At 34.9% G+C, this 17,136-nt stretch overlaps 1 protein-coding gene across 1 annotated transcript; it reads right to left on the bottom strand.

Annotated features, from left to right (window-relative positions):
* Positions 1-450: 450 nt before the first annotated feature.
* On the bottom strand, positions 451-14,954 carry mlpha (melanophilin a). Its single transcript, XM_059328299.1, has 15 exons — positions 14,866-14,954; positions 13,374-13,487; positions 10,638-10,859; positions 10,346-10,458; positions 9,515-9,556; positions 8,979-9,037; positions 8,801-8,890; positions 8,499-8,601; positions 7,325-7,518; positions 6,797-6,877; positions 6,341-6,574; positions 3,069-3,230; positions 2,207-2,263; positions 1,772-1,817; positions 451-1,681 (listed from the first exon to the last, which is right to left on the bottom strand). The coding sequence occupies exons 2-15, from the start codon at positions 13,481-13,483 to the stop codon at positions 1,641-1,643; spliced, it is 1,554 nt and encodes a 517-aa protein (XP_059184282.1). The 5' UTR covers positions 13,484-13,487; positions 14,866-14,954; the 3' UTR covers positions 451-1,640.
* Between the last annotated feature and the right edge of the window lie 2,182 nt (positions 14,955-17,136).

The following is a 17,136-nucleotide window of genomic DNA, read 5'->3' as shown; positions in this document are numbered from 1 at the left end:
ATAACTATATATATATGACTATATAAATATATATAGTATATATATATATATATATATATATATATATATATAAAATATATATATATATATTATATATATATATATATATATATATATATATAAATATATATATATATATATATATATATATATATATATATATATATATATAGTCAAATTGATGAAGATGTTTTCTCAATTTGCTTGTGTTTTGTGTATTTGCATGTGTTTTCTTGAGTTGCAGCGCTGTGACCTCTCAGGGCCACCATAGCATATGATGTCAAAGATAAATTTAAAATATGTAGAAATATTTGAACAATTGTTTAAAGAAAAAATTAGTAAATGAAGGTTAACAGGGTGAATACAAACAATACAAACATGGTCAATAACTCATCACCACAATTTATCTCATATAGTTTATTTATCCGAAAGCTAAACACTGACACATACATTTTTTCTTTTCATTTATACTCAATAAATCAAACTAAACATGTTTATTTTCAAAATATTTCCAAACATCAAATATTACTAATAATGATCAATAATATCCAGTTCACAATCAGCAGTCGATCAATCAATACATTCATAGAATTGTGTTTTTATAATGATGCTCATTTCTATCCTTGAGTACACTTTTGAATTGTAGACATTTATGGATTTTACCAGATGTGAAAACATGAAACAGATCCATAATTTATTGTAAACTGCGAATCATTTAAATCCACGGAAGCTCGATTTGCCAAAATTAATATTTATAAATCAAAAGAGTTAAATATGTGTTATGTATTGCCTAATTAATTTATCTTCATTAAACTTTGATTATTTAGTTCAATATTTTAAATTCAATTCAGTTTGTGAATTTTACAGAAATATTATTTTATTTTAATTAAATGTCAGTTGACAAATGATAAAACGGTGATTAAGTATGTTACAATATTTCCTAAATTAGTTGTGATTTTTTTTTTTTGCAATTTAAATTATTTTTATTTCAGTTTCCATTTCAGCTGTCAGTGTTAACATCAGTTATTTGTTTATTTAAAATAATATATTGTATTTTTTTAAGTATTTAATGTATTTTTTATTTTTCTAGTTTAAATAAGGCTTTAATTGGTGACTTTAATGTTTAAACTTTTCTTTTTTTCCTCTAAATGGTTTTTGTTCAATTATATTTCTTTAATTTCTTTTTCATAGTTTTAAATTATTATTTTATATATTGTATTTTTTTCATCTTAGCTTTTAATTCTGCATTGTACATATTCCTTTTTATGTATGATGTATTTGTTTATTTTTCTTCATCTTTGTTAATACTAGCAGACTGTTAGCATTGACTATCATATCTTTTCAGTGTAAAATGTTTAAGTAAATTTAATAAAATTTTAAATCTTTAGTTTTAGTAACTCTTTCATGAATGAAACAATATTTGTTTTAAAAATGTAAATAATTAATATAATATCCAATTCTTTGTTTAGTTTAGATTGAATTTCAGTTTGATTTGATTTTCAAATGTTTGATTTTTTTTTTTTCAGAATTTTAAATATTTCTATTTTCTTACGTATTGTTTACTTAAAGTTTGACTTTATAGAGAACTGAAAAATATTTAGTCCCTCTCACACGAAGAGAAGACGATGAAACTTGCAGCTTTAGTACATGTTTGATTTCCACTGAGCACCGTTACTGGTCCCTGTCAACAAAAACAACAACATGAATTATTAAAGAAATATATATACAAAGTGTGAGCTGTTCATTTGCAGTTATGACGTGTGTTTCTTACTGGAGTAGTCCTGTGATGCTTTCTTCCTCTGATGAGATCCAGAAATCTGTTTTTATTTAAAACAAACAAAAAAAAGGTTAGAAAGGAAACTGTGATCACAATTGTCTTCTGTAATTATGAAAAAAAATCTCATAAATAAACAAGTTCAATTGCCCCCCCCCCAAAAAAAAATTTTTTTTAATTAAAAATGTCATTGTGATAACACGACACAGTCCTTTTAAATATAATTTGAAAATGATATTTTGAAAAATAAAAATCTCTATTTATAGGTTATTATGTAATATGTATTCCATAATTATGAGATTCATTTTATTTAATTTATTTAAATGTCTGATAGAATCTTGTTATTATAAGAAACTTTTTGCAAAATGACGACATAATGATCTTATTGTAAAAAATAATTTGAATAATGTTTCATATAAACAATAAACAAACCTTCTTCTTTGATCCTGCAGCGTTCAGAGCAGCGATCTTACTCTCGATATCTGACACCTGGCGAGGAAAAACACAAATTCTTACATCGTCATGACTCTGATATCTTGTCGTAAACATTTGGTGATCAGATCACATGACTTGTTCAAGACGTCACGCTATAAAAGAAGCAGCATGGAGCCGTTAGGGGTGTTTCCACTACTGTTTTAAGAGCAGGGCCGTTTTTCTCCCCTGAAGAAAGCCTGGTTGCTGATTGGATAGAACGATAAGCAGGATGTGACATAGCACTCGACGCCACAACAACACACGCCATTTGTAACTGCACTGCTGTAAAAGCTTCTAAAAGTTAATGCAGAAACAGACAGTACAATGTTGTTGTCTTCTTTCAGCTTTTTATATTTTGTTTTCAGTAAATTCACATTTTCCAATTAGATTTTTTGAAGTGTATTTAAAAGTGCTTAACAACTCGATTAAAAGATTTGTGTATTTTAGACTTAATATTATATATATATATATATATATATATATATATATACACATATAAGTAATGTTATATTTTCGTCTTAGTCTAGATAATAATTTCCCTATCAAATTTGGAGTTGGAGTTGGTAGTTACTGCAATTTTTATATGATTACTTCTCTGAATTAAAGCAAAATTGAAGTCTAAACTTCAATTTAAACGTTGTCACAAGATAAAACAGACACCAAGGAGTTCATTTTTGGTTGGAACTCAATTTCGACCAAAAATGTAGTTACTGCAGTGAGCCTTTGTCGGCCCGTATAGTTTCCCAATAATTCAAAGATAAAAGTCTCCTTTTCATGAACTTCCTGCTGACAATCGAGACCAACAGGTGCTCAGTCTCACCTCGCTCTCGGCGCTCTGGACTCTGGCGGCCGTCAGCGCCACCACGTCCTCCAGCTCCGACAGCTCAGAGTCCGTCGCCCCGCCATAGCGAGTCTTGGCGCTCTGCTCGAGTCGCCGCAGCTTCGACTCCAGCTCGTACGACTGACCGGCCGCCATGTACACCTGCACAGGTGACATGACAGACACGCCTGTGAGACACAACTGCACACCTGTGAATAGGGCCGAGTCTCTCTGCAGACACACTCACACACATACATATATATATATATAATATATCATATATATGTTATTTTCTCATAATTAAGAATAAATATTTCTGATCTTTTGAGAGTCAAGATAAAGATTGTAACATTAATATATCTTAATATAAAATTCATAAATATTATTAGACAAATTTTGATTCCCAAAATAACAAGAAATTAATATACAGTACAGGCCAAAAGTTTGGACACACCTTCTCATTCAATGTGTTTCCTTTATTTTCATGACTATTGACATTGTAAATTCATCAAAACTATTAATGAACACATGTGGAATTATGTACTTAACAAAAAAGTGTGAAATAACTGAAAACATGTCTTATATTCTAGTAAGCAAAGGGTGGCTACTTTGAGGAATCTAAAATACAAGACATGTTTTCAGTTATTTCACACTTTTTTTGTAATGTACATAATTCCATATGTGTTCATTCATAGTTTTGATGCCTTCAGTGAGAATCTACAATGTAAATAGTCATGAAAATGAAGAAAAACGCATTGAGTGAGATGGGTGTGTCCAAACTTTTGGCCTGTACTGTATATCTAAAAAGATAAAGAGATGAAATAATTCATAATTATGAGATATTGATACATGGCTTTCTTGCAATAAGCAGGGGAGATCTCTTCGTGAAAAATAGTTCCTTTTATTCAGACTTCTCTATATTGTCGTGTGTGTGTGTGTGTGTGTGTGTGTGTGTGTGTGTGTGTGTGTGTGTGTGTGTGTCACAGATGCTACTCGTCCCGTCAGAGACACACAGCAGGCAGGAGGGGTTAAAGCCAGTCCAGACATTTCCGTCATGCTTCAGACGAGGCTGGTGGTTGCGGGAGGGGGGGGGTTGGGGGGGTCGTCACAGAGAAAGAGGCGTGCTTACATTTTCCTCAAGTTCCCTGAAAGCATCATCAGCCTGCTTAACGTCAGTCCCTACTACGTGGGATCTGTCGAGCGGCTCTGAGACACCGTACTCGACCATTGCGCTTTCTGTGGCATTAATGGTTCTCAGGACCTCAGTGGTGAGGTCACAGAGGGCGGCGGCGGTCGATCTCTGAAAGCCATGTAGAGGGACAGATGTTAGCAGCTGGAAAAACAACACCTGGTCCTGCAGCAGCTACCGGCCCCGAGACCAGACCACATGAGACCACTTTAACATTTCATCAGCAGAAGTCAACACATCTTATTCATTTTATTGATAATATCTGTCATTTAATGTATAATATTTGCAAATGTATTAATAATATCTGTCATTAGACGACTAGAAGAGATTTTAATAAACACTCACAAGATGCAAAACAACTGCAATGAGACCTAAAATTGATGCAAAACCACCCCAGAGGCGACTAAAGATACGCAAAACTACCACAATGTGGCACAAAACCACTGAAAGTAGATCTAAAAATAACCTCAAAGACATGCAAACGGACTAAAAATAGATGCAAAATCACCTCATACAATAAAGATACAAAACCACAACAAGACAATTATAACCACCTTAACGAGATTCAAAACAACCTCAAAGACTGAAAAACGGATGCATAACCACCACAACAAGATGCAAAATGACTAAAAACAGATTCAAATCCACCTCAAAGATGCAGAACGTGCAGGAACAACTACAACTGGACTCCTGCAGATTAAAATGAATTGTTGTTGTTACTGATGAAATGTTAAATTTTTAGTCAGGAGGTGGTGTGTGACACACCACAGAAGAACAAGTGTGTGTGTCCGGGCAGGTAGCTGCTGTACAGAGGCGTGTTAGTGACGATGCAATCATGCAGTCTGATTACAGCAAAGAGTTCATCTACAAGTCAAATCCAAAACTGATGAAGCATGAAGTTTATTTTTCTTTGGATCTCATTTTGAAGAGGAACTCTCCATCACAACATGAGTAAAGAATCATCTTCAATGAAAACATATTGAACTGTTCGGGGAGAAGCTGAGCCATGCTGTGATGGGATCCACGTTATCAGACTCATACGTCAGGGTCAGAAGGAGCTTCTTGTTATCACACCATTAAATGTCCCGTCGCCGTTTTGTTTAGGAAAGAGAAACTACAACACTCACTTTAGAAAAACAGACTTAGCGGCTTTACGGTTGGAGGCCACCGCAATCCATCCTGTCTGTCCAGCCTCATGTAACCATGACAACGGATCATGCTTGAAATTTGGATGTTGCTTTAAAGAAGCTTCAAATTTTAAAAACTGAACATTTCAAACACAGAAGATTAAGATTAGAGTCAACAGTTAACAATTTAACTGAATGTCTCAGTTCATCTTTCAGTCCATGTGGACATTTGGGCCGAATTTGAAGAATTTCCCTCGAGGCATTCTTGAGATGGATGGATGGATGGATGGATGGATGGATGGATGGATGGATGGATGGATTGAATGATGGATGGATGGATGGATGGATGGATGGATGGATGGATGGATTGAATGATGGATGGATGGATGGATGGATGGATGGATGGATGGATGGATGGATGGATGGATGGATGGAAGGACTGACAGACCATCAGTCTGATGGTCGTACAGAGGGATGGATGTACGGATGGATGGACAAACGGATGGACATACAGCTGGACGTAGGAACTGATGGATGGACACATAATTGTACGGATAGACAGATAGACGGATAGATGTATGGATAGACATTGGGATGGATGGATGGATGGATGGATGGATGGATGGATGGATGGATGGATGGATGGATGGATGGATGGATGGATGGATGGATGGATGGATGGACGAACGGACGATCTGACAACACCTTGCCGGGCGGTGACAGTGGTGGCCATTAACATTATCACACACAAATGTTTTGAGATGGGTCCTGAACTACCGAGCCACTCCTCTGTAGAACTCCATTCAATGGCGTGATAACATGCAAACAGGACAAGATCAGGACGTTTTCTTGTGAGTCTCATTAAGGTCAGAAACACTAAAGTCGTTTCTGAAACCTCTGTTTACTGTGAAACCCTCTCTGAATCTGAACCTAGACTGTCCGGACCTGGCTCCTACCTTCTGAGCCTCGGTGGGCATCTCGTCGCTGGAGGAGCTCAGTTCTTTGTCCTTCAGGGAGTCCAGAGTGACCACCGGGCCACCCCTGACGCCGGCCGCGATTTTACCCGCAGAGAAGGACTTCTTCCCGGCCTCGTCGTCTGATGACACGGCCTTGTCACTCAGGTTTCCCGCCAGCTCGCTCAACTTTCTCCTCAGCTTCTCCTCCTCGTTCGGACCAGACGGAGTCGATGTCTGCAGGAAGACATTAAAAATACTCATCAACAATGTGACAGTGATACGTTTTGGCAGCGTCTTTATATTTTTGATCGGTTCACACTGGGTAAATATTATTAATTTCCACATCACATGATCTCACATGCCATAAATCATTTAATTGTATTAAAGGCTCCATTTTAATTGTATTAAAGTCCCGCTTCTGATTGAAAGCTTGTTGTCAATATAAATGCGTCTCACTTCATCAGCAGGAGTCATCTTCTCCTCCAGGCGGTTCAGCAGACTCTCAATGGCTGACATGCGTTTGTTCAACTCGTTCATCTAGAAAGTAAAAAACAAAGTTTCAGGTTTGATTGTTAAAATTGTCCACTTTTCCTTTTTTTTAAATTTTGTTTGTTTTTTACTGCAAAAAAAATGGTCAAAAATCTTCAAGTTTTCATGGCTATTTTTTCCCCCAGTTTTGATGACTTTTCTTTTTTTGTGGGTATAGTTTTAAAGGTTTCCAGGCAAAACAAACAAAAGATTTTATTGCTAAAATTCTACATTTTCTGTGACAGTTTTTGTCTAGTGGGTAAAACTTTCAGGGTTGCAGATGCAGATTTTATTGCATCTTTTTTTTCAGTTTTGATGACTCATTTTTTTCCTGTTCTTGCGGCTAAAATAAAAAGCTGTCAAGAAAAAACAAGAAAAAAATCAGGCAAAAATATTTGCAGTGTTGTATAAGAGTTGACAAATACACTCAGACAGTGATTGGCTGTTTATCCTTACAGGCGGGGCTTGTCCCAGGTTCTCCTGGGAGGAGGCTCTGCTGTTTTTGCGTCGGTGGGGAGGTTGTTGGTACATGGGGGGGTACCTCGGGTACTCTTCCTCGTCAGAGGTGTCGACATACTGCTGCCGAGCCACCGAGGAGCTGATCTTAGACAGAGAGCGAGTCCTGACCATCCTGTTCTCTCCGTAGTCATCTGACAACACACACAGAAACAATCAGGGAACAACAAACAGATGAGTTCCTCTAACAGTCACTAGATAGAGCTCTACAGCCTACAACTACAACACCTTTACCTTTTTTGATATACTCTGCATGGTCTGTATATCTCAGGCGGCAACCTCCAGGTCTGAGCAGGGAGGCAAACCAGGAAGTGCCTTAAGCTGCATTCTACCAAAAAATCCAGCAGGGGGTGCTAAGTGTGGCTGCAAAAACATTTCTGTCCATTCATTTCAATGCAAAATGAGAAAACTTCTCACTTGTTTTATTACCTCAGAAAACTTTTTTAGGACAACACTATGGTCTCAATCGCTAGTAAAAAATCTTCTTCAAGACAATTTGATGTTAATAGTGTAAATAATGGCCCCATTTAGAAGAAAATAGAAGATAAAGAATCGTATGATTTTGGGCGTGGCTACCTTTGATTGACAGGTCACTAACAAGGCAAGCCGTCATCAGGAGAGAAGCAAAACGATGTGTATCCATGGCAACGTGGCAATAAAGTTATATATAACGTTATATAGATATAAAACAGGACGTTTAGCGGTTTGGTCGCATAACTTTGACCCTTTCACTGTATTTTCACTTAATGAACGTTTTGTTCAGTAAAAATGTCTCGTTCAGCGTTTTTCACACATTTTTCTGAGATAAGTAACGCACATTTTGTTTTTGTATTTTGCTAGCCAAAACTAACATCCCAGTTAATGCTCCAGCTAATGCTAACATGAATTAGCAGTGACTTCTCTCAGTCAGGTTGAGGTGTAGAGAGGCTGTAGTCAGTGATCAGATCCCTCTCCTCCTCCACAGTCCAAATATGGTCTGCTCCCCGTATCGGAAACAAGATGGCGACTAGTGTAACGCTGAACTCAATGCTTCAAATGGGCCAAAAACCAATGGATGACATCACAGTCACTACATCCATTATTTATACAGTCTATGGTGTACCTGTATGTGTACCTTGTCTGGTGGCGTGTCGGTCCAGACTCTTCCTGCGGTTCACCCGGTGATTGTACATGTCGTAGTCCACATCGTTCCTGTAGCCTCGTTCCTCCTGCATCTGCTGCACAACACGTGAAAAACATACAAAAGCTCATTGATATTATTAAATGTTTGAAGCTGTGATAGTTCCTCTTCTTGACTATAGTTTCTGGGGGTTTTAGGAGGAGGTGTGATTTATTAAGAGGTAATGGGACTTGTGGGACTCAGATGTTTGGATAAAGTGATGTTCAGGTGTTGTTGTGCTTTCGGTATTGTCGTACCTGTACAGATGGTCGTCGTGTATACGGGAAATACTCCTCAGGGTCAAAGTCCAGAGGGTGAACCGACAGCAGACGTTTGTTCTTCCTCATCTGAAAAAGAAGAAGAAAGAAAAAGTCTTAAAGCTGCAGGTATAACTTCTGATTGATAATCAAATCTTTGTTTTTAATTTCACTTTACCACTTTGTAGCGCTGAACCTCCGTCTCTCCGTTGTCGTCCTCGGTACCGTTATACCCGTCTACAGGGACAAACACAAGACTTTTACTACAGGTCTGAATTTAAATATACATTTTAAGAACGGTAAGAAGGTTTGAATGTCATTAATTCAGTCCAAATACAAAAAATGGTTTAGAAACTGTGTATTTGGTCATTTGTTTCTATAAAATTTTGTAATACATGTGACTAGGTGTTATAAACTGATTTATGACATTACATGTCCACTTAAATGTCCAATCTTTATATTTCACAACTTCTAATTTTAAACCCCAAATGTGCAGATTTTTATCTAGACCTCCGCTGGACATGAATATCAAATGTGTGTGAATATATGTTCTCTAAAAAAAAGTTTTTAATGAAATAAATTCAAAATAAACTTAAAATATATATATTTTTTTTTTCTGTGGAAAGTTGCGTGACTTGTCATTATTTTGTGTTTCCTCCCATCACATTTTTAATTCGTCATGTAAAATTTCTGGGTGTCATGTTGACTCACGGCTACGGACATCCGGCATACTCTGAGTGTCGTCATCACGACCACCTGAAGAAGAAACACAGGAAGTGTCATCAGCATGTTGCATTTCATAATTTAGGGCTGAGTAATCAAAAATATAAAATACTTTTACAGTTTAATACACATGTTCTACAGTCTCTCAAAACCTCATACACCTTGTTGTTATTATTACGATTTTAAAAATGAATTATATTATAAAACAAATCGTACTTGTCTTCCCTTTGTTAGATGCATTATAGTTTAAATGAAAACTGGAATTTTGTGCTGAATGATAAGACAAGTTAATTTTAGGAGCATTCTGGATTCTTCGGCAGCACAAAGACAAACACACTGCACACAATAACAAAGAAAGTTAAAGAATAAATAATGAAAGATAAAAACAAATGGAAACATCCCAAAGGTTAAATATCTATTCTATTTGTATTTACTATAATTTTTTTATTTAAAATTTCAAAAACATTTAATTAGAAATTACCCAGTTCCTTAGAAATGTATATGTTTTTGTTTCACATTGTTCTGAAGTTTATTGCATTTTTAAAAAATGTTTAAATTATTTATATATATATATATATATATATATATATATATATATATATATATATATATATATATAATTTAAACATTTTTTAAAAATGTATATATATATATATATATATATATATATATATATATATATATATATATATATATATATTAATTATATTATTCTAAATTTATTGGGATTCTTTAAATAATAAAAATAATTATAAAGAAAATAATTCTGAATTTTATTATCACTATTCCATGATTAACATACAGTATATGTGTCACACTCACCGTCTCCATTAAGCCTCTTGTACAGTGACCTCATCACCTTCGCGCTTCCGAAGCGTTTGAAGCGATTTCTCACGTTGTCATGGTACCAACCGGCAGTACCGATTTTCACCACCCTGCAGGAGTACACAGCAAAATACTTCATCAGTACACAGCAAATACTTCACGAATATACACAGCAAAAACTTCATATATACACAGCAAATAATTAATACACAGCAAATACTTCATAATCACCTGGTCACGCACCCTGTGGCTGTCTCACCTGGTCTCTCAGACCATGTGGCTGTCTCACCTGGTCATGCGGCAGTTGTCACACACCCAGCCGTGCTCCTTCTTGTTGTAGCGGCTGCAGGACTTGCAGGTGTACATGTGGCAGTCCAGACATTGACGTTTGCTGTTGACCAGGAACTTAAAGGGCTGCAGGCAGCGGATGCAGTGTGAGTCAGACAGACATGTCTCAGAACCCAGCAGCTCTCGCTTCGTGTCCTCCTTCTCGATTTTAGTCTTCAACTCACTGCAAGGACAGCAGAATAGGCGTTACCGTGACATGTAACTTCCTGGGGTTTAGACAACATGAACATTAAACTGGATGCTGCAGAATCTGCTTGAGAAACATCATCATCATTTGTAAGTTTACTTCAGTATCACAGTGATCCAGTGACACTTGTATGTACCAGGCGGCAACCTCCGGGTCTGAGCAGGGAGGCAAACCAGGAAGTACCTTAAGCTGCATTCTACTGAAAATTCCAGCAGGGGGCGCTAAGTGTGTCTGCAAAATAATTTCTGTCCATTCATTTCAATACAAAGTGAGAAAACTTCTCACTTGATTTATTACCTCAGAAAAGTTTTTTAGGAAAACACTACACTGTAAAAAAAGATAAACAATAGCTACTCAATAAAATTGAGGCAACAGATTGCACGCAATATTATTAATTAAGTCTATTAATTAATCTAAACTAAGCTACAAGTTAAGTTAATAACAACTTAACAGGAAGTGCCGGTCAATTAAAAACGGACTAATTTTATTGTGTTGGATTCATTCAAAATTCTCTTGATTTAGAATTACATACAAATAAAGATTATATTTAATGTGGTCAAAATAAGTAGATTCTATCTCAAACATTTTTATATTAAAGTTACTTAAACAACTGCCTCAAAATCAAGGACGCATTTATATTTAATACATTTTATCAATTATATTAAGTAAAATGAAATGACGACAGAATAATTTATTACAGTGTATGGTCTCAATCGCTAGTAAAAAATCTTCTTCAACGTCCATTATTTATGGTCTGTACATCCATGACATCACTGATAATCACAGCTGTTCACACATCATTCTGCTAAAAGTATTTAAACATTATCAACAGTGTGTGGGTAAACAGACGTGCAGCAGCTGAAGATCTTGTGAGAGAAGAGTTTGTTCTCAGTGTTTCATGTGACTGAGTCATTAAACGTCCTCCTCAGGGGACGAGAACCACAGCTTGAAAACAGTCACAGTCACAGTGGATCTGTTGTTCATTACTGTCACATACATTCACACCATATTGCCATCAGCAGAATCTTCTAAACTTGATTAGAAATTACCAAAACTGTGTCTGCAGTTCCTCGAATAACCAAACTTAATGAATTAACTCCTGGTTCACTTGTGATCCTGGGAGAAAATTTGAGAAGATTTGGGATTAATTATATATTTTTTTCTATCTGTGAAAATTACAAAAACATTGTATTATGAAAAAATAATTTTGAGGAAAAACACATGCGTTCTGAGATTTAAAAAACGGTCATGGTATTTTTTGCTAAAAAGTCACAGTATGAATAAGGAAATGGCATTAAAAAAATGTATGTATGTATGTACAATAAAATGTTTCCCGTCCTCTAGTGCACTAAAATTACAATATTTTCCTCTGAGATGTACTTGACAGTACTTGACTAAAAGTACTTGTTCTCTCTCAGGAAATACTGATGTTTTAAATGCTTAGTATTTAAAACTGGTTGGAACAACAGAAAAGTCTGTTTCTGAGTTTTCCCCCCGGGGCTGATGGGAGTCGGAGTCTTTAGTGCAGAACACACAGCGTCTTTGTGAGCATCCTGTTGTCTCCTGCAGCCTCTCGTCCGTGTGACAGAGTCGTGATCGACTGCAGCAACAACAACATCTTTCACGCTCACATTCCTCCAAACTTCACATGAACGAGTCCATTCACAGACTGTGTTACATCCACAAATCCATATATTGATACATGACCAGATTAGGTATATATCGTGATGTGTATGTTAAAATAAATGGACGAATATTTAGATCCAAGATACATTTTCACATCTATTAAAAGCATGTGTAAGTATTTGAGAAATGTATATATATGTAATAATTAGTTTTTACTTTATTTATAGAAACCGAATGAGTTTCTTCTATATCTTGTTTTGAATACACTGAGCAGGTTATTTAATATGTCCATACTTTAAGTTCATACTATTAAGTATTCAAATATAACAATAAGATATGATCTTAAATACACAGAAATCAAGTCTTTGTTTCTGGTTTCTGTATCACTTTGAGATTTCTTTATGAAAAGTACTTTAGAAATAAAATGTATTATTATTATTATTATTATTATTATTATCATTAAGTAGGAATACATGTATTTCTAATAAACTGTATGTTGTTTTGTGTACTGCCCTAAATAATAATTAAATAATAATTTCCAAACTGTATTTTTTAATATCAATATTAAGATATTTGTGTCTGATGTGTCATTTTATTCAGAAAAAATATCTTTATAACCTAAGATATCTATCTATCTATCTATCTATCTATCTATCTATCTATCTATCTATCTATCCATCTATCCATCTATCTATCTATCTATCTATCTATCTATCTATCTATCTATCTATCTATCTATCCATCTATCTATCTATCTATCTATCTATCTATCTATCTATCTATCTATCACAAATGATTGACATAACAAATGATTATTCTACATCATATTGACAGACAGACAGACAGACAGACAGGTGTTTGTACCCGAGTCTCTCCTCTTCTTGCTTTCGCAGGTTAAAGTCTCGCTGAATCACCTCCCAGACGTGTTTGGCCTCTTCGTCCGTCAGACGAGACAGATCCAGTTTTCGCTCCATGACACTGAAATAAGAAAATATCATCAGCATGACATACTAAATCATAGAACATAATTCCAGCTGTATTAAAAGCATGATGTATTGATTTGTTTTGGTTAGTAGACAGCAGAAGAACACAGTCATTATTGTCAGCAGATAATTCCTGAATCAATGTTAAACTAAAGGTGCCATATTTTGATATTTTATGTATATATTGAGTGATATTTTCTGAGATATAAATTCTAATATTTAGAAACATTTTGAGGTATAAAGTCATAAAATTTCAAGAAAATCTGATGAAATAAAATGTAACACTCTATGACTAAACTCATAATACCTCAAATTAAGAGTAGAAATATTTTTTCAAGAAATATGTGGAAATATGGGAAGATGAAAGTAATATTTTAAGAAAAAAGTAAAAAATTGTTTGAGATAACATACATATTTTAAGAAACAGTCCGAAAAATGTAGGCATGTGATGAAAAGTTGTAATATGTTAAGACAAAAGACGAAATATTTTAAGATAAACGTAGAAATATTGCATAACTGCATTATTAAGAAAGGTTAAATGTTAAAATTCTAAGAAATATTTAATCTAAAGGGTTGTAATTCAGGATATTAAACTTTTTTCTAACATTAAAAAAAAATAAAAAAACAGGAGTCATTCTTTGTCCACGATCACATGAATGTATGAAAGCAGAGCAGCGAGATGAAAAAAACAAACAGCATGTGAGGTTTTAAAGTTATTAAACATCTCAAGTTTCTTTAAAGTCCCATTAAACTTCATTTTAAGTTTAATGTCAGGAAAAACTGTGTTTCAAAATGCAGTTTAATTAACAAGAACGTGCTGATAATTCTTTTTTTAAACAAAAAAAAACCTGTTGCTCAGACAGTTGTTCATCTGCTGTTAAAGTTTGACACCACACCCTGATGATGATCCCACGTTACACAACCGATGATTTCACTCAAACAGCTCACATATTTGTTCTATTAATCTTTAATATCCGACTTAATCTGCAGTTTTTAAAGCCTTTAAAATCAGTGACAATAAAGAACAAATTATGTAAACCCCAGACATCTTTTCTTCTCTTCATATTGAATCGGTTTTATTAAAGCAGCCTCAGTTTCTACGAAAAGCTTCTGTTGAAATCACACTTTAACTCACTGATTTGATGAATTATTTTTTGGACAAGACACTTTTTTGGTTAAATTTGACATTTTGCTCATCAAACAACTGGAAACAAATATTAAATAAAACACACATGTATGATAATAAAGATTAAACACCAACAAAGATCTCAGTGTTTTTCTTCAGGCTGACGAATGTTTATAGACTTAAATTAGATTACAGTACAGTTATAATGAGATGTAATAAATGTGATTAGAGAGAAGAATCAACTCACCGTGTGTTCAGGCTGCAGAGACTGATGATGAAACTGGTGAAACATCTGACTCCGTTTAAAGAGAAAATCAGCTGATCACATGTTGGCCGTCCTCATGACGACAACAACAACACACTGCTGCAGGCAAAACCACAATACACACTCAAATGCACACACTGGGAAAATTCAAAAATAAAAAAGTATTAATTACAAACTAAAGAACATTTAAATCATGATTTAAGAAAAAAAATCATGTTACAATGTTGTACAGAAACAACATAAAGCTGCAGAAAAGGTTATCATTTTACAAAAAAAAAGATATAATCAGATAATATCAGACACTTTTCTTATTTTCCAAAAAGTTTCATTATAATAAACATACCAAGACAGTGGGGAGAAAATGCAGCTGCTGTGAGGAGAGATTTTGAGTGGAAAGATGCTGCCCTCTGTTGGACTGGAAGAGCACTGTAAAAAAATAATAATAATAAAGTCAACCAGAATAATGACTTTAATAACCCAAAAAGGACAATATATTTTTCTCAGCATATTTTCTCACTTAAGCTGCACGCATTTCATTTATGTATAATTTACATATCATTGTAATTGTTATGAGAATGTTTTTTATTTATGTATGTGTTTTAATGTAGTTTTCACGGCTAAATAAACGCCTATAAATAGTATCCAGGTTGAGCTCTTGTTTACATCTTGAGACATATAGAAGACAATGCAATCAGGTGACAGAGGGCCAAATAAATAAGAGTCAACAGACACTCGGGTGATTCATGATGTTTATGTTGGTGGTTTGATATAAAAACAGTTGGCACACTTCAGTTACCTTGACTGGTTTTACATTCAGCCTTCAGACGAGAAAACGGGACAGAAAACATGTAACTCACATCTGCTGATCGCCATGTCACATGACCACAGCTGCTCCAGTTGCTTGATCTCTCTTTCAAGTTGACCTGTTGAACTACATTTCCCACAATGCATCCATCATGAGGTCCAGATTAAATCTGTGTTTGAGTCATCAAGGGTCAAAGGTGCCTGCGTTTCCGGCCATCTAATCAGACCTACTGCAGGTCATAATTTATCATTCAATCTGTTTAATATACGGTTAATACATTCTTAATGTTTAATTTGGCAAAAAAAGGTGCATCAAAATCCCTCTGCTAACTTCATGCTGCGGTGGTTTTGTCAAAGCAAACAGCTACGGAGATTTATAAATTAGTATCTTCTTCACTTCACTGTGCAGCAGCGCTAACACATAATATGCAAGTTTCTCATAATCAGTGGTGGAATGTAACTAAGTACTTTACATGAGTATTTTAATTTATGTAATTTTATACTTTTACTCCACTACATTCTAAAGGTTAATATTGTACTTTTTAATCCACTACATTTAGCTGCCAGCTTTAGCTACTTTTCAGGTGAAGATTTAACATAAGACACTTTTTTTTTTTATTATTGAACATACAATTTAGAATAAAATATAACATAAAAGTATATTAAGTAGATAAAAGTAACCTTACCTGGACAACAATAAAACACTGCTTATATAAATGCAAAAATAATAATCCAATTTGGAATATTTAAAAAATCTAAGTGGGGTCATTCTGCATAAAGAGTATTTTTCTTTGGATACTTTAAGTACGTTTTGATGCTAGTACTTTACTTAAGTATTATTTGGATGCAGGACTTTGAAATATAGTTGAGTATTTTTTCAGTGTATAAGTACTTTTACTTAGGTGAGATATCTGACTACCTCTTCCACCACTGTTCATAACACACTTACTTGGGAGTGAACATCTCTGCTCAGTGTGTTTCACAGGTGTTTATGATCACCAGCAGCTGTAATTTGGGTGTTTTTCACTGGTATACCAAAAGCCAAGCATTCAGCCCATTTGATTCAAGGTTGAAAACACCCTAAAACACCTTTAAAGACCTGTGATTACAGGTGTTACTACAGTCATAAACACTTTCTGAGCTCTCGGCCAATCAGATCAGCAGATCAAGCTGTTTTTAGTTCTCAGGTTAGTTTGAAGTTTTACTTTATGTCTCATTAGCCCCTTTCATAGTGCCGTTTCATGCAGGGACATTTACGGCTCTGTAACGTCTCGCCTCCACTATGAACGAAGCGGGATGCCAGGATCAAGTGATCCCACCAATATTTGTGCCTCTGTGACTACCTCTGGTGGGACAGTTGGAAGTGGGACCACTATGAACGGGCCATCGAGGCGAAGCGGGATATTTGACGTCGGGTGTTTAACACACACCTCCCACTTGGTCCGACAG

Source organism: Centropristis striata, chromosome 24 (assembly GCF_030273125.1).
Source record: "Centropristis striata isolate RG_2023a ecotype Rhode Island chromosome 24, C.striata_1.0, whole genome shotgun sequence".
Taxonomy (NCBI): domain Eukaryota; kingdom Metazoa; phylum Chordata; class Actinopteri; order Perciformes; family Serranidae; genus Centropristis; species Centropristis striata.
Note: the sequence above shows the minus strand (reverse complement) of the source record. Positions and strands in the feature narration are given on the sequence as shown.